The sequence below is a fragment of the Gymnoscopelus braueri genome, assembly GCF_963280865.1.
Source record: "Gymnoscopelus braueri genome assembly, chromosome: 3".
In the NCBI taxonomy this organism is placed as follows: Eukaryota; Metazoa; Chordata; class Actinopteri; order Myctophiformes; family Myctophidae; genus Gymnoscopelus; species Gymnoscopelus braueri.
Window position 1 is genome coordinate 49,260,234 of NC_137612.1, and position 26,592 is coordinate 49,286,825.

The 26,592-nt window shown below is 42.2% G+C and overlaps 1 protein-coding gene across 3 annotated transcripts in view; it reads right to left on the minus strand.

Moving 5' to 3' along the window:
* mtss1 (MTSS I-BAR domain containing 1) overlaps positions 1–26,592 on the minus strand; it is a 745,180-nt gene that overhangs the window by 697,353 nt on the left and 21,235 nt on the right. For all 3 annotated transcript variants that reach the window (XR_013932956.1, XM_080424950.1, XM_080424949.1), the window contains exons 2-3: positions 11,856–11,917; positions 7,909–7,982 (exon numbers count right to left, since the gene is read on the minus strand). Coding sequence is in view for 2 of the 3 variants with exons in the window: in XM_080424950.1 (XP_080281076.1) it covers positions 7,909–7,982; positions 11,856–11,917 (136 nt within the window). In the remaining variant the exon portion in view is untranslated. The remainder of the gene's footprint in view (positions 1–7,908; positions 7,983–11,855; positions 11,918–26,592) is intronic.

Sequence of the window (26,592 nt, forward strand, 5' to 3'; positions counted from 1 at the left end):
ATTAAGCGTTTCTACATGTGCTTCTGATGTGCTGTCAACACTACCTGTGTGTGTGTGTGTGTGTGTGTGTGTGTGTGTGTGTGTGTGTGTGTGTGTGTGTGTGTGTGTGTGTGTGTGTGTGTGCATGCGCGTGACAGCTGGCTTTCAGATAGAGCAATCTGTGCCTCTCCACAACGTACACACACACACACACACCAGGGTGATAAGGGCCAGAGGAGAGCGTAGAAAAACAGATGGAGAGAAAGAAGGAATGAAAGAGAGGAATTAAGAGAAAGATAGAGCCAGAGAGAAAGAGAGAGAGAGTCTCTCTTCCACAATATTCCAATCCTACAGGATCTGTATATCGTCGCTGTTGGGAGGAAACCTTGCATGTCCAAAAAAAAACATCAAACATTTTCAAATAGTGAAAATAGCCGATCTACAAGCTCACAATGCGTCTAGATATGTTCACTATTTTGAGACACACACAAAGTATTAATTTACGAAAGAACACAAAGAGATACAAGTTTTTTTACGCCAGTAGTTGTCAAACTTTTTGTGCCAAGGACCCTCACTTTGAAATGTATTTGGCCTCGGACCCCCATCTGAAAAAGTGTGCCAGGGACCCCCAGAAGAGAAGATTTGTGTTGTATTTTACAGACGGTTTTGGCAGAAGCATTTGGAAATTGTGGAGAGGGGGGGGAGATACCAGGGGGTCCCCGGCAAAATTAGTTAATAAAGCGTCAAAATCATTTTAACCCTTTTATCCATATTTTATACTTTGGCTATTTAAGAATAGCAGATCTACAAGCTCGTAGCGTGGCACCAAGTGTCACGCTACGAGCTTGTAGATCTGCTATTTTTGAAAAATCTTGGAAAATATGTGCAGATCTTTAAATGTTTATTTTTTTTAACGCATATCTTTGCTTCTGGGGGGTCCCTGACAGAACATATTTTCAGGTGGGGGTCCGCGGCCACATACATATCAATTTGGGGGTCCTTGGCACGAAACAGTTTGAGAACCACTGTACTAGACAGAGAGAGAGAGACGCATGCAGGGAGACAGACAAGGAGGGCTAGAGACAGACAGAGAGAGAGACACAGACAGACACACAAGAGCCAGAGACAGCTGTCACAGAGTACACAGGTGCATTGGACACACACACACACACACACACACACACACACACACACACACACACACACACACACACACACACACACACACACACACACACACACACACACACACACACACACACACACACACACACACACACACACACACACACACACACACACACAGTGAGGAATGTGCTTGGTCAACATGCATGTGTTGTTAAGGCCATGTCAGAGCAACACAGTGCTAACAGTTAGCAGATGGAAGCGGACTAGAGTCAAACCAGGCCAAGGCACCAAGGGCAAGACAGCGCTGTGCAGGTCAACAATGAACTGAAAACTGTGTCAATAGCACTCTCACACACTTCACTGTTGTACGTCAAATAATTGCACAGAGACCAACACATCATGTAAATACAGTAATTGTCTCCGCCAGGCCGAAGGTGTGGCCGAAACAATGTTTTGTCCCCTGTAAGTCTGTGTGTGTGTGTTTGTGTTGGTCGGCCAGTTATAGCGCCACCAGGAGGCCAATTTTTGCACACACATTCCCACTAGGCCGAGGAAGAAATGCCTTTTCACATTGGCCACAATGGCCAGTTATAGCGCCACCAGGAGGCCACGATAACCTACCTGACCTGGCAGAGATCTGTGCTCCGAGGAGCTTTTTCTAGTTACTGATAGACATGTACAGAAATGAGTATATCGGTATTATGTGATTATTACAGAAACGAATGAAGATCAGTACTGTGTTATGAAGTATGTAATATTAACTGGTCACTGGTCACCCAAGTGGCCACCCATCTGACCACTTAACACGGCAGCCACTTAACAGCAGTCAGATGGGTGGGCCGCATTTTCAGAACACAATCAATCGATTGGATCAATGGAACTAACATAGTATACTATAAGTTCTTATTCATTCACAATGAAAACACATTTGTATTGACTTTAGTTTCTTTATGTAGTTTGTTATCTCTGTGCGTGTGCGTGTGCGTGTGCGTGTGTGTGTGTGTGTGTGTGTGGGGGGGGGTCATGTCAGTAAAGCTGAACTGAAATGAAGAGAGCACCAAGAGAGAAACTGAGAGGTACAGGAAAAAAACACAAAGTCACATGTAGAAACACTGTGGCTCTTTGTAGCCTCAGGACACACACTCACACTGTGTGTGTGTGTGTGTGTGTGTGTGTGTGTGTGTGTGTGTGTGTGTGTGTGTGTGTGGTAGTAGAGAAAGTTTGTTGCCAACTGCTTCTGAAGAAGGGAGAGGCCTCCACCACCCCCCCCCCCCCCCACCCACAAGATGGTAGAGCCAGCTTAACTATTAGAGGTGCGTTCAGCAAAGTAAGCTCTCCTGGAATTTTTATTTAAGAGAGGGGTGTGTGTGTGTGTGTGTGTGTGTGTGTGCGCACGTGCCTGTCTGTCTGTCTGTGTCAGTGTGTGTGTGTGTGTGTGTGTGTGTGTGTGTGTGTGTGTGTGTGTGTGTGTGTGTAAAGCCCCGTAAAATGATGTTACGGTATGCAACACAATTGGGGTTGCGCCCATCTATCTATAGATTAGTGATTTCTGAATGTGCGTCTGTCTGTCTGTCTTTCATATATCTGGGGAACCATTCACCTGATCGATTTCACACTTGACGTGGTTATTGCTGGAAGTAAAGGACTGCAGTGTGGAGTCCATGGGATGAGCAGAGAATACTGTAATAGCCCGGAGGGAATTCAGAAAAATCGTGCACTTGGTGACAAGTTTTTGATTTTTGCCATGGTGTTAGGTATGGGCATAAGGTTTTCAAAAACCATCGGATACAAGTTGGGATCGCCCCCTAGTGGTCCGTTTCCAATTAATCCAATATTAGATAGGTATGTTTGAAACCCCAAATAATTGATGGAAGAGATTTTTCAATGGATTCTGTTACTATTGGGTATGCTAAATAACCGACACGTGCTTTAGCGTGATTGTGGCTTCAGGAAGTAAATTCCTAGCCTCGATCTCCAGGCTTTTATTTTTTAGTTTTGCTAAAAAATTAAAGCTTGGAAATTCCTGTCCCAGCTGTTGGTACGCAAAAGCGCCTCGCGTCGTCTGATGTGCCGCGCATTATTTCTTTTGGGTGCGCATGCGCACCTGCGCACCAGTTATGTGCACCCCTGCACTACAAACAGACACACTAAAGGCAGACACACTAACAGGCAGACACACTACAGGCAGACACACTACAGGCAGACACACTACAGGCAGACACACTACAGGCAGACACACAACAGGGTAGACACTACAAGCAGACACACTACAGGCAGACACACTACAAGCAGACACACTACAGGGTAGACACACTACAAGCAGACACACTACAGGGTAGACACACTACAAGCAGACACACTACAGGGTAGACACACTACAAGCAGACACACTACAGGGTAGACACACTACAAGCAGACACACTACAGGCAGACACACTACAGGGTAGACACACTACAAGCAGACACACTACAGGGTAGACACACTACAAGCAGACACACTACGGTTCTCATGAAAAAAAAATCAATACACTCTGGGGAGCTGCTGACTTTTAGTGTTTTTTGTTTTTTCCACTAGATGGCGCTTTTCTCTAACACATGAGTGACCATTTCATCCCCAAATACACACAGATCCAGGAGATCACGTGATCCCAAGATTTACTGCTCCATTGACTTCCTGTTTGACGTCTTTGGGAAATTGTCTGTATCTCGCCTCCTGTGTTTTACTATGCATTTTGGACGAGTCGTCCTATTTTCAACGGCCTATAGCAAGCGGACGGGGGTGTTGCGCTGACATTTTTTTTTCTTTTGCGGAAGCACAGTGAAACCCCCCATGATTGCTGGCAGTGAATGCACGCAGCCAGAAATAAGTCTGGCAGTGACAGAGTTAAAGGTGGGTGTAATTGATGTTTTAGTAAAAACATAAATAAATAAATACTGTTAAAAAGTTAAAGCTCTATATTCTGATAGTAATTGTTGTGGTTGTTATGGCAACAGACCAGGTAAGCTAACACAGCTAAGCTAACCCTGTTTGTTAAACCACTTTGAACCCTAGCATCCCCTGGCAAAAACAGCCATTCTCCAGCTCACAACTTGTCTATTTTTGCCTAATGTTTGCCCAGAATATGGATGCTGGGGTTCAAGTGGTTAAAAGTGCTTTTTGTGAAAATAAGCTCTATATTGTGAGTGCAGTAATATGTTAACTCATTCACAGAATATTGATCTACAGTATGATTGATCCCCTGATGGTTGCTAATCACGGAGGGTTTCACTGTGCTTCTGCGAAAAAAAAAAAAAAAGTGACCTCCCGTTCGCTTGTCATACGCCGTTGAAAATAGCATGTCACGCCAAAAATACATAGTAAAACACAGGAGCCGAGATACAGCATATTTCCAAAATACTTTAACCAGGAAGTGAATGGAGCAGTAAATCTTTGGATCACGTTATCTCCTGGTTCTGTGTGCCAAAAAAAAAGAAAAAAAGAAAGACGTCAAAAAAAGAAAGACGTCAAAAGACGTTATTGGCAGTGAATGACTTGAATAGCTCTTAAATAGAGTGTGTGTGTGTTTCCACTACTGGACCACAGTTGTTGTGCACGCTGCCAGCAGGCCAAGGAAGTAAAGGTCAATTCATGCCTTTTCCAACGTCAGAAAAAAATTCCAGTACGGACAGGCTTCCCAAACTAGTGTGGAGAGTCAGAACATCTGGGGGTGCAGGAATTTTGAGGAACAGTTCTGAGAGAGCCAATCAGAAGTTCTGAATGAGGTCAATTTGTAGTTATATCACCTCCCTTTCTGAAAGGTTCGGACGTTGGAAGGAGCATGTATTGGCCTCAACTCAAAATGTCACGATAAATTAAATCTCTGCGATACAATTATTTTGAGTGTCTTCATCACAATAAATCACAACGATTATCATCCCATCCCTTATTGTGAACATACATTTTATTATAGTCATAGTTTATAAGTCAACTAAGGTCGGATTGGGCTGGAAGTTTACCCAAATGTTTAGATGACATCCATGATGGTCGTCGCTCCGAGTTTGCTCCTACCTTTTTATAAACCCGCTCCCCGCTATGTGAAGAATCGTCCCGCTCTGCGTCCGAGTTCCACAAGCCATGCAGTTATTAGACCCTGTCCTGTGTTGTTTTTAGTTTTTTTTTGTGGTGAGCCCTGGGAGTTTTTTTGTGGACTGTTATTTTTTTCTGTTGCTGTTGGTTAGTCATGGCCGCCAGTTCCCACCTGACCTTGTGTGCGAGTTCCGACTGCTTCAGACCGTACTGAATAACACACACCCCAAGGAGGATGATACGATCTCCCACCATGCAACAGCGCGTCCAAAGGAAGTAGGAATTCGAAGGGAGAGAGGAGACATTCCCCTTGGGCTCAACCTTCTTCACAACGAAGGTCTCTGGATTTAATTTCCACTGTGCAACCAAATATGTACAGCTCTCCATTGTAGGCAAAGGCTGAATGACTGTAGCGTCCTTCTGAAGGAAGCTGTGCAGAAGGTGTGTTCAGCCAGCATTTGCTCTGTGTGTCAAACACTCTGGTGATGTTGTACTGTTGCACTTGGCCGCCAAATACAAACATCTTTGTCCCGATGATGGTGACAGAGTGACCTGATGAAGCAGGTGGTGTTTGCCCAATCCACGATGCCGATAGGTTGGGTTGGCCAATCAATGAAGCTCATAAAGTTCATCTACTTAACTCTTTGACTGCCCCGGACGGGAATTCCCGTCCGATGGCTCTATGGCTGTCATGGCCAATGACGGAAAGACGAAAATATGAAAAAATATTTTTTTTGAAAAATTATTATTATTATTATTATTTTTATTTTTTGAATTTTTCTGAATTTTTTGGTATTTTTTTGGGGGGGTTTATCTCAAAGGAACTAGGAGATAACGCTATCCAAAAAATTGCTGCTCCATTCACTTCAATGTTAAAAAACAAACAAATGCACCTTTTTCCTGGCAATGGGACAACACATTCTGAAATAAGTCTGGCAGTGAAAGAGTAAATAAGGCAAACTGAGGGGGGGGGGGTCGCGGCAGGTTGAAAGCGGCTCATTTAACTCTTTTACTGCCATGGAAGCGTTTTCGAGTCAATTGGTACTTGGTCCACATGGCCTTTGACGGGTTTTTTCACACAGAACCAGAGATAATGCGATCCGAAGATTTACTGCTCCATTGACTTCCTGGTTAACTTATTACTTAAAAATGCTGTATCACGGCTCCTGAGTACTTTTTTTTTTTACTATGTATTTTTGGTCGAGACATGCTATTTTCAAAGGCGGACAACAAATGTCAATGAGGTCGCGATGACCTCGTTGACATTTGTGAAACCACACAGTGAAACCCTCAGTGATTAGCAACCACCGGGGATCGATCATACTGGAGATAAATATTCTGTGACTACTTGAAAAGGTTATAAAACACAAAAATGTACGGCAGTGGATGAGTTTATTAATGTATATACTAGCAGTTAAAGAGTTAATCTATGGTTGCAGAAAAGAAAACTATATGTCTATAGCATGTGTGTCATGGCACATGTAGATGATCAGTGGATCAATCAGCTTTGATCTAAAATTAGACTAATCTGCAAAAATCAATCAATCAATCAAATGAAATGAAATAAAAATTAAGAACTGGTTTTGAGGTTCAACGTGAATGCTAGGTTGTGGCAATTGCCATCCCCTGAGACAAATGACACCCCGGACCCCAGCCCAGAAAGCCTGTAGAAACCCCCCTCGCTGCATAGCAGCAGTGCTGATAACAGGGGTCCAACTGTTAATCCAACCAATCCATTTAATCCATTATAATAAATGGATAATTCAATAGTACTAGACCGGTCGGGAACCAAATGGGTCAGGGCCGATGCAAATTGGGAATGCATACCCCACCCGGTTTATGCAATACACCTTAGTCTGTCTGTGTCCCTTTTGTGCCCATAATGGAGCTCTCTGTATCTGTCTGTCCATGTCCCTTATATATGGAGATCCCTGATGTCCTCAGTATATGGACATGCATAAATGGGCGTGCCCATATATGGGCATATCTGTCTGATTGGCGGTTCTGGACAACCGCATATCCCACAAGCCAACGCTTCAGATATCCAAACCACTCCTGATGTACTAGTCTGTGATATGACTGATCAACTACGGTACTCGTTGTCAAATTGACACAAGGCTGTCAGGATGTCCCTGACATGTATTTGCCTGATGTTTTCTAAACAGCTGAAGCTGTATCTTAGATGAGATTTCCCAGTACCATCTAGAACTTTGTGTGCAGACATACATACTACACTAACTATTTCGAACTGCTCTCACCCTGACTCCAGAGAGAGCTGACCTTCGCTATGTATTATACTCTCTCATATCATATCATATCATACCATGTTTATTATTGATCATATGGACATTTCGGTGTATATTCCTACTGTGGCATAGTACTGCATCAGTGTGTCTCATTGTCACTGGTTCAAATGAGAGACAGATACAGAGAAAGACGGAGAAACTTGTGATAAAACGTACACTCTAAACAATACACACAGACATGTAAAAGCACGAAAGACAGACAGACAGAGAGAGAGACAGACAGAGACAGAGACAGAGACAGCTAGCTGTCACAGTACACAGGTGCATTCAAAACATACACACATATGAACGCACGGAAGAAAAAGCACGAAAGACACACACTGAGTTTATCTATTTACGTCTTTGTCTAAAAACAGTTTCATGGGCCAGAGCAGTGTGTGTGTGTGTGTGTGCGCGTGTGCGTGTGCGTGTGCGTGTGTGTGTGTTTACCTCTGGTACCAGTAGCCATGTCTGCTACTTTCTGAAAGGCATCTAGGAATGCTCCAGTCACCAAGATGGTGGCCCTGAACAAAACAAACAAACATACAGCATAATTTACTGTTCATATAATAATCAGTAGCACCTGGGATTAGGGCTGCAATTTAATTGATTCTAAAATAAATATCAATCAAATCTATAAAGTGGCATGTTGTTATAGGTGCCAAAACGTTTTTCTTTGTTTTGTTAAAATAACTTTTCACTATTGTTTTTTCCCCATTATGCAAAAAAGTACAACATAAGTGACCAATCGATTAGTTGATCATATACAAAGAAAATGCACTTCTCACGTATTTGATTAATGCATTGGTTCTCAAAGTGGGGTCCAGGGGGTCCCCAACAAAAGTAGTTTATATAACGTGACAATAATTTGAACGACTTAATCCATTAAATACATTGACAGATCATTCTCCACATCAGTGGTTCTCAAACTTGTCAGGCCACGACCCCCCAAAATAATCATATTGGAACTGGGGCTGTCACGATTACAAATTTAAGTTGACGATTAATTGTCACTCAAATATTTGCGATTAACGATTTAATATTTTTTTATAATTAATAATTAAATGTAATAATTTAATGCATGTAAAAATTGCAGAAATAGCTGATCTACAAGCTTACAACACGTCACAAAGTGACGCGTTGTAAGCTTGTAAAATTCCAACATGGAAACGATTATGACGATTATGCAAAAATAATTGCGATTATCTCAAATAATTGCGATTAGAGGATTATGTAATAATTGTGACAGGCCTAGGGACCCCCCACCCTGACAAGCACCTACAATTGTAATAGTTGAGGCATTACATTAGGTTTGACTCTGTTCCACAGACAAATATTGGGAAAATAGCTATTTTCACAATTTGTGCCTCTTTCTTAGGTGATATTTGACAACTTGGCCAATGTTTCCACATAACACAGTGATGGAAACATGGCTGCTGTCATACAAAGGGATCAGTAGAGCCATACAGGGAAGCTGTTACATTCTAAAGCCAGTGTGGAACCTGAAACTGGATCCCGACTGACACACACACACAGACATAGACATTATCAATGGACTTATTGTGTGTGTGTGTGTGTGTGTGTGTGTGTGTGTGTGTGTGTGTGTGTGTGTGTGTGTGTGTGTGCGCGCGCCTGCGCTCCTTTGGGAGTTAGGTTTATAATGTTCAATGCAGAAGTAGACACACACACGCGCACACACATCTATTACCTCTGAAAACCTGACCTAGGGGATCATGTGACATCGCTGTCAATAGCACTGTGTGTGTGTGTGTGTGTGTGCTGTGTGTGTGTGTGTGTGTGTGTGTGTGTGTGTGTGTGTGTGTGTGTGTGTGTGTGTGTGTGTGTGTGTGTTTTTAGTCTTTGCATTTATGAGCTCATTGGTAATTCTCTTTCATATGAAGAAAGCAAGAAAGTACCAACATGCTTTTCTGGATCAGGGCCCACTTGAAACTCTCAAAATCGTTCGAGGTCCACCCATATGGCCCACTTAACACATACAGTGCCAAGATCCCGTCTACACGTTCTTTCAAATCCATCGCTTGAGTGCCAGGATTCATAAGAGCCTGTTTACACGTTCTTTTGAATTTTCATTGTTTAATCTGTGATCGCACGGCTGTGTTTATTTCTCATCAACACTTTCGTTTTCCACTTACGTCACACTCACCCGGAGCCGGATGTAAAAAAAAAAAATCATTTCCGGGTCACGTTGTTTTTCTCCGGTGATTTTCGGCCAGAATAAGGAAAAACACGGTTTTTCACACGGTAGAAAAGACAAACGGACAGCTCAACTTCTATTTTCTTTGGTCCGGGTGACTAACAGCCATCGTCGTAGTGTATCACGTCGTTTTCAGGCCGATCAGCGGGCCGGGAATTGTCGAAAACGTCACATCCTTTGAATGACCGGATATGACGTGGGCCTGTTTGGGAGGGGGTGAGCGAGGTGATCAATGTTTGGATGTGCTGCTCTCTACTGGTGGAACAATCGTAGGTGCTTGACAACACAATCAGAGAATGTATTTGAATGAAAAATTACAAAACAAAAAAATTAAAAAACACGCAAATTGCTGGCACAGGGGTGAGTACATTATGAATAAACTCTGGCAGTCAATGTGTTAAGTGGTCAGATGCAGGTCAGGTGCATGTTTATTTTAATGATCAATCAATCTATTGGGTTCCGGCTTGGATCAATACACTTTACGTTCCTATTTATGAAGAAAAAAAAAATCTAGGTTTAAAAAAACACCATGAAGGTTTTTTATTTTACATTAGTGTTATATTATCAATTCAATGTTAGTGTTTTGCCAATTGACCTTTTGTCAAGTCCCTAAACTAAAAATAAAAAACCTATATTTTTCAAAAATGTTCAAAAATAGCAGATGTACAAGCTTGCAGTGATGCGCTGTGAGCTTGTAGATCTCCTATTTTTGAATAGCCAACATATAAATGGATAAAGTGGTTAAAATGATTGTGAAGCTGTGTTTTAAGTGTTTACGCTAGATGGCGCTGTTCGCCAACCTATGAGTGACTTCCGGAGAAGAGCAGATCCGGAAATAACGTGATCACAACAAACCCAGCCCGACCGATCTAATGATAAAGGATTTAGAAAAAATATGTTTTTTTCTGCGTTTTTGGCGAGAACAAGCCATGTTTAACGGCCAATAACTAAAGGACGGAGGGTGACGGTCGCGATGACACGCTTTTTTTCCCCAGATGGAAGCAGAGACACTCCTTCGTCTTTTGCGACACTCGTGTTGGCTCTTGAAAGGTTAGTAAAAATGCTGGCACTGGCTGACTAAATGAATGCATTTATTTATGTATTAATTAATTAGTTAACTTCTGGGGACCCCCTGGAACCCCCCCCCCCCCCCCCCCCCCCCGCCAACTTTGAGAACCAATAAACAACCAGAAGGAGGCGGAGCAAGTCGAAAAGGAGCCTGCTGGTTGGTTGGGTCATGGACCAATCAGAGGGCTGACAATGGGGCAATTATTTGTGGGGAGCCCTAGCGATATCCTCATGGCCTAAACGTGGGCCAGGTTGACAATCACTGGTCTAAAGTCAGAGCTGACAAAGCAGGGATTCAAACCGGCAGCCTTTAGGCCAGGCAGCCTGCTGTGTGTCAGCTAACCATGTGTGACTGGATGCAGTACGCACACACACACACAGATGTTATCACACTAAGTGCTCTACAGGGACACACTGTGATTACACTGTAAGAACAGCCACTGTCTCCACTCTGTGTGTGTGTGTGTGTGTGTGTGTGTGTGTGTGTGTGTGTGTGTGTGTGTGTGTGTGTGTGTGTGTGTGTGTGTGTGTGTGTGTGTGTGTGTGTGTGTGTGTGTGTGTGTGTGTGTGTGTGTGTGCGTGCGTGCGTGTGTGTGCGTGTGCGTGTGCGTGTGTGCGCGCGTGTGTGTGTGTGTGTGTGTGCTATTACTATACTTGTGAGGGCGAAAAGTCCCCACAAGTATATAGTAGAATTTGAGGAACATTGTCAGGGCCATTTTCCTCACAAGAGAAATCGTGGTTGTTTTTTGGGGGGTAAAATTAAATATATTTTTGAGTTAGGCTTACAATTAGGCAAAGATGCAGGTTAGGTTTTGGATTGGGCATTTAGAGGTTAGGTTTAGGGTTTGGGAGTTATACCCTCTTTCTACTAGCTGATCTACAAACTCACAACACGTCACAGCATGGCGCGTTGCGAGTTTGTAGATCTGCCTTTTGGCTTAGTTAAGGTTATAACGGTTTGGTTATAAATGCAAAACATGTTATTCATAGAATTGCCGTCCTAAAACGTTGATGTCCTCACAAGTATAGTATAGTATAGTGTGTGTGTGTGTGTGTGTGTGTGTGTGTGTGTGTGTGTGTGTGTGTGTGTGTGTGTGTGTGTGTCGTGTCCTACCTGAGCTGTGACTGCAGTTTGGCTCCTTTGGTTACAAAATCCTCCCAGGCAGGATAGCTGGCCTACAGAGGACACACACACACATATGAAATATTAATAACTCGTCTATTACACACACACACGAAGACACTTCACGTGAACTTGATATCAGCATTAAAGTTTAAAGGATAAAGAATGAAAACACATTATTATTATGCCCACAGCTTAAGAAGGTGAAGGGAGCTACAAAACCATGGATGAGAGATGGTGTACCCCATCTTGACCAGATCATGATGTCGCTTCTCTAAACAGAGTCAAACATCTCCCTATTTTAACTTATAGTTTTTTCGTAAATAGGCTCTATGCACAGCAGCCATTTTGGAGAGAAATTGGGCCTCTTCTTACTTCATTCACAGGTGTTACCAATGATACTAATGAAGGCTCTGTTCCATTCTGGTCAAACAAGAGTCAGGGTGCTGATATTGTGCATTTTCTCTCACTGGAAACACTCTGCTACACCAGTGTTGTCCAGGTAACCTAATGGTTCCTTGAGGAAGAAAAATGTGTGTAACAGGTCCATTTGGTTCCATTTGTACACTCTCAGAGTTATGGGGGTCCTTGAAATTAAAAGGTTTGAGAACCACTGTGTTGCATGAAATGGAACAGAGCCTTCATTAGTATCATTGGCAAAACCTGTGAAGGAAGTAAGGAAGAGGCCCAATTTCTTTCCAATATGGCTGCTGTGCATAGAGCCTATTAACGCCCTACTTGATCATACTACAGCGTCACACAAAAGCATCAAAAGTAGCAGATCTACAAGCTCAAAAGCAACTTTTGCGGCATTTGAATTTGAATCCTGAAAAGTAAGTAAAGTTTTGGGATGAGGTTTCCACCCGACAGAGACGAAATTGAAGTTATTTGTCATATCTGTCCTGTGCGATTTGTTTACAAAGCCTGAAAGGCAAACAGAAATGCATTTTTGCCAAAAACACAATTAAAACATCAATCACAATTATTCATATGATTATTCATTAATTGTCAACTAAAGTGCCATGATCGTGACAGCCTTGTAATAGCACATTTCAACAACAAGGCAATTCAAACTGCTTTGTATAAAACATTAAGACAGCAAAATTAAGAAAAGCTAATTATGGACATTTGAATATCAAATACAAAAATAAGTTTAAATAAATGAATAAAACAGAATGTGTATTAGAGAAATAAGAGCAATTACAGTGCAAAGAAAGACCGATTAAAATCCCCCAAAAAAGTCACGGCAAACAGCTGGGATTTAACCCAGCCAAATCCGGGAACGCATCCGTGTCATTTTAGATTTTAGCTATAACCATTATTTTATACTTTGGCTATTCAAAAATAGCAGATCTACAAGCCCATAGCGGCTATTTTTTTAAACTCTTGAAAATGTGTGCAAATCTTTGAATATATATACCGTATTTTCTGCACTATAAGGCGCATCTGAGTATAAGGCGCACCTTCAATAAATGTATTATTTTCATATATAGGGCGCACCGCATTATAAGGCGCATCCGCACTATAAGGCGCACTGACGGTGCAGCTTATAGTGCGGAAACCAAGGGAACCAATATTGATACATATATAAGGCGCATCGGATTATAAGGCGCATCCGCACTATAAGGCGCACTGACGGTGCGCCTTATAGTGCGGAAAATACGGTATATTTTTAAAGCGAAAATCTTTGCTTCTGGGGGGTCCCTGGAACATGGGTCCATGACCAAATACATATAATTTTGGGTGGTCCTTAACATGAAAAAGTTTGAGCACCACCATTATAGCAACATACGGTTTTCAGAAAACTGTTAAGGCAGCTCTCCACCACATCGATTTAGTCCCGACTCGGCGGTGGAAAGCGTCTGCTGCCGACAACTTGTTGTCGGATGGTGTCGTTCCGTCGGCTCCGAACCTCTATCAACCCGACCATGAGAAACCGAGCATGTTCAGTCTTTGGACCGACTGGTAGAGCCGTGGGGTAGTGAAGAGGGGGGAAAGGGGGGGGTAAAGGTTTGGTCCGAGCTAGCTTCGGTGTTGCCAGATTCTGTGAGTGAAACAAGCGACCAGGTCTACGAAAACAAGCCCAAAAGAAGCGACCAGTTTCACCACTTGAGCCCTATTATTATTATTATTATCAGCATTTTCAAAAAGAATCTTGAAAGCCAGCCCAAATAAGCAACTACACTTCAGAAACAAGCCCAAACAAAAGCAACCAGCAAAGTTGAATATTAACAAGCGACTTTACAGGAAAAGTCGCTTATAATAAGCAGACCTGGCAACACCAGCCAGCCTGCCAGTTTTAACGCATTAGCACAACAATGTGCACATCGCCCGACTGCTTATGCTGAACTAAATGCCAGCTTTTGCCAACAGTCTACCAGTCTGTTGTAGTCTGAAGTAGTCTGTTTGGTGGAGAGTCACCTTTAGGCATTTGAAGATATTTGTGTTAAAAAGGACTTGTAGCAGACCAGCAGTTTTATGGGAGTGTGTTCCAGACATGTGATGCATCCAAACAGAACGCTAAAGATGCTGCTTGACACATTGCAGACATTACAAGTAGATGTTGTCCTGCTTTCATTTTCAATCGCCCAAAAAACATGTTTTAAAATCTGACACACATCTGACTCATCCTGCCCGTCTCTAATTAGTATGTTTCAAGACGATGTTTTGATGTTATTTTGGGCACAAGCTGCTTGGTGTGTGTGTGTGTGTGAGAGAGAGAAGATAGCAGAGATGGGGGAATGAACAAACAAAATGAACACATCTTGCAAGATGACGTATTATACAGTGACAGAAGGTTGTGTGTGTGCGCGTGCATGCGTGTGTGCGTGTGTGTGTGTGTGTGTGTGTGTGTGTGTGTGTGTGTGTGTGTGTGTGTGTGTGTGTGTGTGTGTGTGTGTGTGTGTGTGTGTGTGTGTGTGTTACTCTACTTGACAAAATGTCCCCACAAGTCTAGTATTTATGAGAAGTTGAAGTTGTGAGAGGACCATTTTCCTGGTCCTCACAAGAGAAACAGGTGTTTTATGGTTCATGGCTGTGCGCTGGTGTCGTGCGCCAAAAAAATTGCAGATCTACAAGCTCACAAGCCGTCGCCTTGTGAGCTTGCAGATCTGCAATTCTTCGGCGTTAGGCTTATGGTTAAAGACTGATAAAATCACAGTCTTAAAAATTTTGTCCTCGCAAGTATAGAAATCCAAACCTCTCTCTGGGTGTGTGTGTGTGTGTGTGTGTGTGTGTGTGTGTGTGTGTGTGTGTGGGTGTGTGGGGGTGTGTGTGTGTGTGTGTGTGTGTGTGTGTGTGTGTGTGGTCACCTGGTGTGGCCTTCTAATCCTACAATACAATAATAATCCTTACTTGTTCTACTGCCCGACACACAGAAAGCGGGGGGGAGAGAGAGCGAGAGAGAGAATGTTCTCTTCTGAGATTTACAAGGTTAGCGAGTTTGTCTGTTAACCACTTAAAGGGATATTTCAAACATGATTGGGGTAATTTTAACGTCTACTCAGGCTTTTGTGAGCACCCCAGACAATTCTTAAGTTGCTTGATTCAGTATTTAGATATTTGATATTCATTTTATCAGACACGCCCCCTTCCTATACAAACCCATTGTAACTTCAAACTCCATGTTAACCATGTTAAGATTCATTGAAAACACACATCCTTGTTCCTGGTGACCGACCTTCTAATGCATGTTTTTACAATTACTTTTTTCGTTAATTTTTTAATAATTCTTTTAGAAGATGAAATAAATTCAATACAATAAAAAAAATCACACCCTGTGTGAAGTGGGCGGTGTCTTGCTAGCTAATCACAATACTGAATGGAGTCGATCAATCATGTACAAAGGATAAATACATTTATTGAAACACTCTTTATGATGGACAAAACCATAACTTGAAAAAAACCAAATTTTGGTTTTTTTCAAGTTATGGTTGCTTATATAGGGCTATGCACATGTGTCATGTGACACTGGCCAATCACAGTCCTGAATAGGCTGTGATTGGCCAATCACAGCGCAGGATAATTCTACTAATTTCCTGGGCCCAGATCACAGCGCAGGAAAATGTACATTTTTCCAAATCTCACTTATAGGGGCGGTTTCACCGCCCAAAAAGCTCGTAATGTGTCGCAAGCTTATAGATCTGCTTTTCCCCCCCCTGGTGCACGACACTGGCGCGCAACTAAGTGTAAACAGGGCAGAACTCCATCTCTAAACCTACCTTCTAAATGTCTAATCCTGAAACCTAACCCCAGCCAAGTCTATGTCTTAAAAAAAAATTTTCGCGATATATCGCGGGACGATATATCGCGGGACGATATATCGGCACACCCCTAACTTTAACTATTATTTTATACTTTAGCTATTCAAAAATAACAGATCTACAAGCTCACAGCACGGTGCCATGCTATGAGCTTGTAGATCTGCTATTTTTGAAAAATCTTGAAAATGTGTGAAAATCTTTGAATATACATACATAGTTTTTTTAAAGCAACATTTTTTTACTCAAACCTTTGCTTCTGGGGGTCCCTGGAACAGTGGAACAATACTTTTGAGATGGGGGTCCGCGGCCAAATACATATAATTTTGGGGGTCCTTGACATGAAAAGGTTTGAGAACCACTCATTTAAGTTGATGCTGCATTGTTTTATGCAAGTCATGTTTTCATTGCCATAACCTCAGCAGAGTCCAGCAGAGTGACACATACAAACTGCAAGTCAATATTTTGTAACGGAAAGTTATTGATTAGCGAGGACCCCGGCCTTCTGGCCTGGCATAATTAGCCTATAGTAGAACAATCTGTCACCTCTACCAAAGTCATGCAGTTTTAACACCGCACGTTTCCCCCGCCCCGGACCCCACTTTGACAACCACTGCCCTAGAGCAGGGGTCTTCAACATTCTTTAGGCCAAGGACCCCCCTAGGCTTGGAGAGATATGAAGCAGGGACCCCCATACATATTGTATAAAATTATGTTTGCGAACGCAGCGGAAGGAGAGCTTACTATGACACCGTGCTCGGCTTGTGTGTCTGCGTCTCTGTGTGCAGTATTGTGTGCACTGCCTGTGTGCAGCCAAGTAAATGTCCAATATAGACGTACCATACATCAAATGAAAGGTCTTTGAAAACTGAACACACCTGTCAAGGTTGCGTTTAAGCCCGCCCCTTCCCCCGGAAGCCACGCCCCGGAGAAGGCTCCTAAAAACTCCCCATTGAAACCCCATGTTAAATGAAAAGTGCCCGAATCGCTCCAAAACTTTTTCTACCCCCCCCTAAGTGGGGGTCTACGAACAAATACTTCGGGCTCGGATTTTGGCTCCGCCCCCCGGAAGTGGGTGAAACAGGCACTTCAAACACTTTGTTGAATTGTTCAAAAACAAAGTTTTTTTTTTGTGAATTTGTATTTTTCTAAGATGCTCCTTTTAACGCAGATTTTTTTTGTAATTTTTATATATTTTTTTATTGGTTACTTTAAAAAAAAAAAAAAAATTCATTATTATTAAAACATTTTGGCGTTCGCTTCCCGCGTTCGCGCGTCTTACTTGTGTAGATTTACCTTCTTCATAGACTTGTTTGACAGCACTATAACTAGGGTTGTGTAATTTAATAATGTTTTTTGTAGATCTTTTTTTATTATGGTTTCACGTGTATTATCATCTATTTAACCCTCAATACTAACAATAGTAAAGTTGACCTTTGGCCTGCTCTTTTTTCCCCCTCTACACCAAACCTCTTTGCCGAAAATAGCTGATCTACACAAGCTCACAGATCTACACAAGTTCACAGGTGCGACACGCTGTGAGCTTATAGATCTGCTATTTTCAGTGAATGTTCCCTCCAGAATAGGAACGCTAGGGCTCAAGTATGTAAATTAGAATAAAAGAAAAAAGGTCCTATCACACAAAGACGATTTGAAGATTTGGCGGCCCCCCTGTAGTAACTCTGACGACCCCCTAGGGGTCCCGGACACCCTGTTGAAGACCCATGCCCTAGAGTTTAGAATGACAGGACTTCTGAAAACACATCTTTACTACCTGATTAGTCTGTTGTGTTTTCTCTGTCTATGCTGTTATTACAGTATGTTTCATGGACTCTCGTAGATTCTTATGTTTATATCATTCCGTTTGTTGCAGTTATACACGCTTCTTTTCATGTTTCTCACACAATTTCTGTGCGTTGTTCTGTTTTTATAAGTAACTCTGTTTTAAAAAAGTGCTACGCAAATAAAGTGTTGTATTAGTATTGGAGTGGTTCTACTTCCACATGTCATATTTCACATTGCTTTGCTGTCATCTAGCATTGATGGATAGATAGGGTTAGCCAAGGGCCTGGGCTGAGAGAGAGAGAGAGAGAGAAAGAGAGAGAGGCATTTGTAAAGGGAAAGTAGATAAGGTAAAATATCGTCTCTGTCGGGTGGAAACCTCATATGTCCAAATATATATGTCATATATGTCATATGTTTTCAGGATTCAAATTCAAAAATAGCAAAAGTAGCAGATCTACAAGCTCAAAACACGTCACTTCGCGCCGCGTTTCGAGCTTATAGATCTGCTACTTTTTATGCTTTTGTGTGACGCTGTAGCATGATCATTGATCAAGTAAGGTGTTAACTTACAAAAAGAATAATCAAGAATGTTTGATATGGAGATAAGAGGTTTCTGCCCGACAGCAACGATAAAGTAAAACAGGTTTGGGAGCTCAAGGCATGGGGGACAGCAGAGAGAGAAAGTGAGAGAGAGCGAACCATAGTAAATGTATGTAAGTGATTTATTTGGGGTGTGGCTCTGTAGGAGATGAGCCATCTGAAACATTGATTGATTTTTTTTTCAGGACCCCCAGTTTGATATGCATCTGGCAGCAGACCCCCATCTCAAGATTATTCAAAAATAGCTGATGTACAAGCGCAATAAAATATGGATAAAGTGGTTAAAAAGATTGTTATGCTGTATTAAAATATTTAAGACCCCTGGGGTTCCCCGGACCCCCAATAGGAGAACCACTGCATTAGACCACGGACCCCCCATTTGTCACCATTTTAAGTTAAATAACTGAGGTTCCATTTGGGACCCCGGCTAGAGTGGTCCTCGGACCCGACGCTACGAACCAGTGGTCTAAAAGATGGTCCGGGACCCACAGTGTGAACCACGCCGTTTATTAGACCTAGACAGACAGACAGACAGACGGTATGTCACTCTGGTGTGATCTTGACCAGCTGTCTGCCATTAACACACCAATCTGTCTGTCTGTCTGTCTGTCTCACACCTTTACACCACATACTAGACAGTCCATCTGGGAGAGAGAGAGAGAGAGAGAGAGAGAGAGAGAGAGAGAGAGTGTGTGTGTGTGTGTGTGTGCGTACGTGGGACGCGTGCGTGATGAGAAAGAGAACAGAAAACAGAAGAGATTTGGTCTAATGATGAGAATATTTCATAATTTTAACAAGTGAGCATTAGTATTCAGTCTGTTGGTTCCTTATGGGACAGACAGTAGGTCAGCTGAGAGGGTGACAGTGTAGGAGAGACAGACAGTAGGCCAGCTGAGAGGGAGACAGTGTAGGAGAGACAGACAGTAGGAAAGCTGAGAGGGAGACAGTGTAGGAGAGACAGACAGCTGAGAGACAGACAGTGTAGGAGAGACAGACAGGAGTGAAGGTGTTGTAGTACTGCAGTGTTTGCATACTGACAAATTAAAGCAAACAGTCTGTGAAGGAAGGACATTAAGAGGGTAAGCAGGGTAAAGGAGAGTTATGTAATATATGAGAGAGAGAGAGAGAGAGAGAGAGAGAGGACGTGTCATGGTTGATTAACACATAGCAAAATCAGCTGTATTCATAGCTGTATTAGTATTAGAACGAAAGACCATTTGAATTCAAACACAAAAGGAGAGGAGAGTGAGAGGAGAAGAAAGGAGGAGAGGAAAGGAGGGGAGGAGAGGAGAGTGAGAATAGTGAGAATAGAGTGAGAGGAGAGGAGGATCATTATTATAGACCATACATCAGTTCATTATGCTGATATGACAGCGTTCTTCAAACACGGTAGGGAACGACTACTCAAATGAGCAAACAAACACCAGATTTAACATGAGAGCGAGGGAGAGAGGGAGAGGGAGAGAGAGAGAGGTTAACAGATAAGTTAAATGGTTATTGATCCTAGGGGTAAATTCAGGTGTCATAGCAGAGCCAGCAACAGCAGTAACAATGAAACACAGGAACGGGTATGATTAAGATGCAACAATAGCCAATAAAAAAGAAATAAAGATAAAGTGAAATAAAATAAAACAAATAGATTCTGAAACAATGTACATGCTCCTTCCGACGACCGGACCTTTCTTAGGAAAGGAAGGTGATATTAACTACAAACTGACGTTCCGGGCTTCGGCAGGGTTGGTCCCAGACCTTTTCCTCGGAACCTGTGCACCTCCAGAAGTCCCGACTCTCTGAACCATACAGTTCTGATAGCCTTTCCGAAACGGGAGATTTTCCAATGTCTGAAGGGGTGTGTATGTATTGCGCTTAACACACTGAACCTCTGCACAGGGTCTCTGAATGAGTTCTATCAATGAAGGAAACATAAAAGTACACTGTCACAAATGAATAAATGGTAAATGGTCCCACAACCTCCGCGGTGGTGGTGGTGGGCAGGCCACTTTACCACTGCGCTGGCCAAAGCGCGTAAAAGAGTTTTAACCCATTAAGACCGGGAACGCAGCACGCTGCACGTGTGCCATTTTTTTTATTTCTATGGCTATTCAAAGATAGCAGATATACAAGCTCATAGCGCGGCACCGAGTGCCACGCTATGAGCTTGTATATCTGCTATTTTTGGAAAAATCGTGAAAATTTGCGCAAATCTTTGAATATATATTTGTAACTGAAATCTTTGCTTCTGGGGGTCCCTGGAACTAAATATTTTACACATCTTCGCTTTGAAAAATATTTGCACAAATATTTACAATAAAAAAAAAATAGCATATATACAAGCTCATAGCGCGACACTCGGTGCTGCACTATGAGCTTGGTATATCTGCTATTTTTTAATAGCCAAAGAAATCTAAAAATTACACAGATTCTTTCCCGGTCTAAATGGGTTAATGGAATGTGATGAGCCCAGTTTCTTTGTATAAGTTTTACAATAACATCACCAAAACACATGACCACATTGATCCTAAAATTATATAGCATTCAGCACTTTCCCTTCTCTCTTCTCTCTCGCAGTCTGAATAATGTGTGCTTGGCTTGCTTACATGTAGTGTTTGCACAGTGGAAAATAATTGAACTGGACTTATCTGTGGGGAAGAAGCTCTCCATTCACTTCAATGCTAAGGAATACACACAGGCCTCTAAACTGCGTTTAGGATCAGAGGCTGGAACAGAAAGCCCTGCGCAGGCAGCGTGGCCAGTCTAATTAGAGATTTATCCATACAAATAATTCTCTCCCAATACAGATTCCGATAAACTTGCGTATCAGTCGATACCGAGTACCGATCCGATACTGATCTGTGTGTAATTATAAAAATAAAAATAAAAAAATATATATAGGACAGTGGTTCTCAAAGTGAGGTCCAGAGAGTCAGGGACTCTCAGGGTTCCTTGATGAGGTTCCAAATGGACCCTTACAGGTCTGCAACTCTGAGAATGTAGTACAAATGGAACTTAATGGACCCTTGCAATTTTTGTTTACAACGCTTAAAAAAGGCAAACAGAAAATGCAATTTTGATTCATATGTCATAAACACAATTAGCCCATTAAAACCTGGAACGGCATCCATGTCATTTTAGTTTCTTGGCTATTCAAAAATAGCAGATCTAAAAGCTCACACATCTGCTATTTTTGAAACATTTTATGAAAAATCTCGACAGTTTGAGAAGTACTGATTTAGATGGCATTTGGAGAGTCGGCCTGAGGTCTTAATGTTAATCAACAATTGTTTGCGTGACAATTAATCATCAGGCTAAATGTCATGGTGGGTGACAGCCCTGTGCCTACAAGATGGAACAGCGTTCTGTTGAAGTGAAGTCAAGTTGTCACCTGTCTTTGTGGAAAATGTTTTCCACTTGCCTTCCTTGTGGTTTCCATGCTAACCGTCTCCACCATGCTTTCAGAGCCAAGCTGTTTGTTTATTTTGAAAAGCAGAGCCCTTCAAAGCAAAAGTGAAACCTAACTGGGATATATATAGAAATACAAAGCCAGCCATCAACCATGCCTTTGAAGTTAATATTAGATTACGTGGGGGGGCTCTCTGGACAGAGTATGGCAGCCGAGTATGGTGTTCCGCTCATATACCCCATCAGAGAAATAATAGCCTGGCATGTTGACTTTAGTTGGAGGTCCGTTGAAGCAGAGGTTCTCAAACTTTTTCGTGCCAAGGACATGTATTTGGCCGCGGACCCCCCCATCTGAAAAGGTTTTGTGTAGTAGTAGTTGAATTCAGACCTTGTAACAGAGTATTTTTTATATTGTGGTATATAAGTAAAAACAAATCGTTCCACAAACAATGGGGTGGGACCCACTTTTGGGTCACCGACCAATTTTTATGAGTAAATATCTGTGAATTTTTCGTTCCTACATTTTGTTTTGAATTATTATGTCAAAAACATTTTCATAAAATGTCCCAAAGGCATAAATTCCATAAATTAGTGGGGGGGTGGGGGTCCTTTTAAGAAGTAGTGGAAATAGTAGATCTACAAGCTTGTAGAGCGGCACTGGCTAGAATGACAGTCCCGTTAGACCCTAAAGTTTGCCTCTTAGGCAATTTCACTACTATCAGTGCAAATCGAAGAAAACACAAAATTTAATGTATAGAGGCACTTGGAGTTCCTAGGAAATGTATTGCAATAACATGGAAGTCTGACTGACTCCCCCCCTTCTCATTGCGAGATGGTTCTCAGAAATGAATAGTTGTGTTCCTCTTGAGAAGATTACTTATCTTCTGACAAATGGGTTTGACACATTTTTGAAGATTTGGCAACCTTATTTGGATTTAAATGGAAACGCCGTCCCAACCTGTTTCAGAGATGTTTTTATCTACTGTTATCTCAGTCTAGATCTATCATTTCTTGAAGCTACTTCACCCATTAAGGCATGAGGTTCCGATTCTACAAAATGTCTTCTAAATCCTAAATAAAAAAAATTAAAAAACGTATGTTGCTATGTCAGTGGTTCTTAAACTTTTTCATGTCAAGGACCCCAAACTTTATATGTATTTGGCCATGGACCGCCATCTCAAAATATTTTGTTCCAGGGACCCCCAAAAGCAAAGATTTGAGTTAAAAATGTTCGCTTAAAAAATATATATATTCAATATACCGTAATATATATATTTTCTCGATTTTTCTAAAATAGCAGATATACGAGCTCGGTGCCGCGCTACGAGCTTGTATATCTGCTATTTTTGAATAGCCGAAAAGTAAAATAATGCTTTTTTAGCTCAAATCGAAAAATGACAGATCCGTTCCAGGTCTTAATGGGTTAATATCCATACAGAAGATGTGTCTCTTCTTGTTGTTCCTTTTCTTTTCTTTTTTGTATTGTTATGGCTTATCCGTGTTGTCCGTTGTGTATGTGGGGAGGGGGAGGGATGTGGGTTGTATGTGTACTGTGTTTTGTGAAAATAAAAATAAAATATAAAAAATATTAAAAGGTTGTAGATCAGCTATTTTCGCATGTTAATTTCTCTTTTGGGTCTCGAGCTAAAAATAGACTGTAGGAAATGTTTATGCCACCTTCTGGAAAAGGGAACTACAGTTATGAACGGAGCATAAAGAATATATAAATCATGGATAAGAATTAATCGGATCTAAACGGATAGTGAATTATTTCCACGTACCCCACGCACGCTCGCGCACACACACACAGAAACTGTAGTACTGACGCTTAGTATCGGTTGAGCAAAGCTTTACTCATGTCAGATAGGATGTCCATTTCCTGACAATGTGTGTGCGTGCCCGCCTGCCCATGTTTACCTGTGGCAACCTGTTTTCCTGTCAGTCTTATCAAATGGACACACACACACACACACACACACACACACACACACACACACACACACACACACACACACACACACACACACACACACACACACACACACACACACACACACACACACACACACACACACACACACACACACACACACACACACACACACACACACACACACACACACACACACACACACACACACACACACACAGGGGTGGAATTAAAGGGAAGGGCATTTCTTTGGAAGCCTTCTTATCAACTCAAAATGTAAGAGAGATAGATGGTGTTCTACTAGGATGGAGAGAGTGTGTAGGAGGAGAGGAGGAAGGAAGGATAAAGTGGTAGCAGCATGAGTCAGATAGTCGTGAAGCAAAGAATTATGACATGGAGGGAGTGAGGGTGAAGAAATGCTTTATCACACACTTTATGGCTGTAATGAAATGTGTAGCCAAAGCATAAAACATATGCTGATCATTGAGCAACTTATGAAAGGCCTCCATTACTTTGAATAGGATTACTTGTGCAAATTCAGTAGGGATTTTGGTGTAGACAGAAACAAAGCAAAGGTTATTTTTGGATATAAATGTTCCCCCCCAAGAATATGGAGGCTGGGGTGTGGTGCAAGCAAGCTATTTGAGTGCACGGGAGTTGGGAAAGTCCCGGATAAGACGTGCTGTGATTGGCCAGTAGTCACTTCGGTACATAACTCGGACACGCTGAGTCGGCTCAAGCAAACTTCGCAACGTTCGGCACGGCGACTCGCGGTGCCTCTAGTTCCATCAACACGGCGTGCCTCCGTCATGGTCAAAAACTATACTTAAATCGGCAAATAACATTGTCCACGGTTGTTGGAAAAATAGTGCCAGCAGCAGGATTCGATCCCAGGAGGTTGGGGTTGACAGTCTAATGATTAGCAAGGCACGCCACGAGGCAGGTGCTGGAATGGGGTTTTCGGGCTGTATTAGAATGTGACAACGCCCCCACTGAAGGGGCTTCAGTAAGTCCAGTAGGGCGAAAGCCCCGCCCAGCGGCGATGGGAAGCCCCGCCCGCAACTCCGGTATAGTTCCATATATAGCGTGGTGCAAGCGGTCAACATGTGGCATTTTAAGTTGAGTTTTAAGCATATTTTGATTATTGTGATATATATTTGCGATAACATTGTTAATCTTGATTAATGAAGATTTGAGCTCGTAGATCAGCCACTTCCACTATTGTTTTTTAAATATATGACATTTTTTAATGTGGAAAAGGACTATGATGATTATGATGATTATGCAAAAATGATTTGCGATGATCTCAAATTATTGCCATTAGGCGATTATGTAATAATTGTGACAGGACTAATAGGTGAGCATGTGGTTCATCAGTACTATACCACCGTGTCTGCACCTCCTGCACTTATAATAATGGAGGTGTATGGGAGGGATGCTAGACAGGCGTACGGATGGACAGACAGATTGATCAGTGGTTCTCAACCATTTCAGAACGCGACCCCCCAAAATAATCCTATTTGAACTGGGGACCCCCCACCCTGACAAGCACTTGGAATTGTAGGAGTTGAGGCATTACATTGGGCAATGTTTGACCAGTTTTTATAGTGTAGTTTGTTGATTAATTTTTATGCAGTAATGCTCTTTTTTAGGTATTACAAAAGGTCCTTAAATTGTCACTTCACTGCCATCTGGGGACCCCCCCAAAATCATGTGGGGACCCCCTGGGGGGTCCTGACCCACAGGTTGAGAACCACTGAGATAGATGAACAGAGAGACAGAGGGGAGATGGGGAGACAGGAAGAAAGATGAGAGGGATGAGAGTGATGGAAGAGAGAGAGAGGCAGACAGAGAGAGAGAGGGAGAGGAAAACCGGTTAATACTAACTGTTAAACAGTTATTTATTTTTAATTTTTAAGTGCAACGGTACTTAATTTTTCACCATGAGTAACGGTTAAGAAAATGTGTCCAAATGGCCATCCCTAAATGAGAGAGACCCACATAGAGAGAGAGAGAGAGAGAGAGAAAAGAGAGAGAGAGCTCACAAGAGAGACAGATGAAGGATGAGAAGATCAGAGGAGAGAAACTGTTTCTTCTCTCTCTCTCTCTCTCTCACACACACACACACACACACACACACAAAGTGGGTCAGGACTCCGTGTGGATTATTAATGTAGTGTTTCTTAGTGTTTTGGCTTCTCTGGTGACATTGTTGTGTATATCTCACACCCGCGAGTGTTGTACTGACACGTGCACAGTGCACACACTGACACACATGCACAGGAAGCAGCCTGACAGCCCGGGGAAAACTAACTCACATGGTCTCTACTCTACGGACACACTCCTAATAGGCTGTGGTGTTTTCAATCGTTTTATGACCTCCCCCAAATCTCCACTTTCTACACAAACCATGTTGATGTCCTAATGCTGTGATTCTGTCTGTTTTCCGGACAGAATCGCAATGCGATGCGTTGTGAGCTTGTAGATCAGCTATTTTAGCAATTTCTTTGGTAAATGTTAAAATATATAAAAAATGGTCTGTTTTGGACATAGAATAAAGGTAGGATATGCACATCCCCACAGCTATTTCAACATGGTGCTGGATCCGCGCATTACCAAACATCAAAGTGATATTAGAACTCAGAATATGCAAAGTCCCGTTGCCACTCATTTTATGAAAGTTGGCCATAGTGCATCTGCTTTAACCCATTAAGACGTGAGGCCGATTCTACAAATACCTTCTAAATCAGCAGTT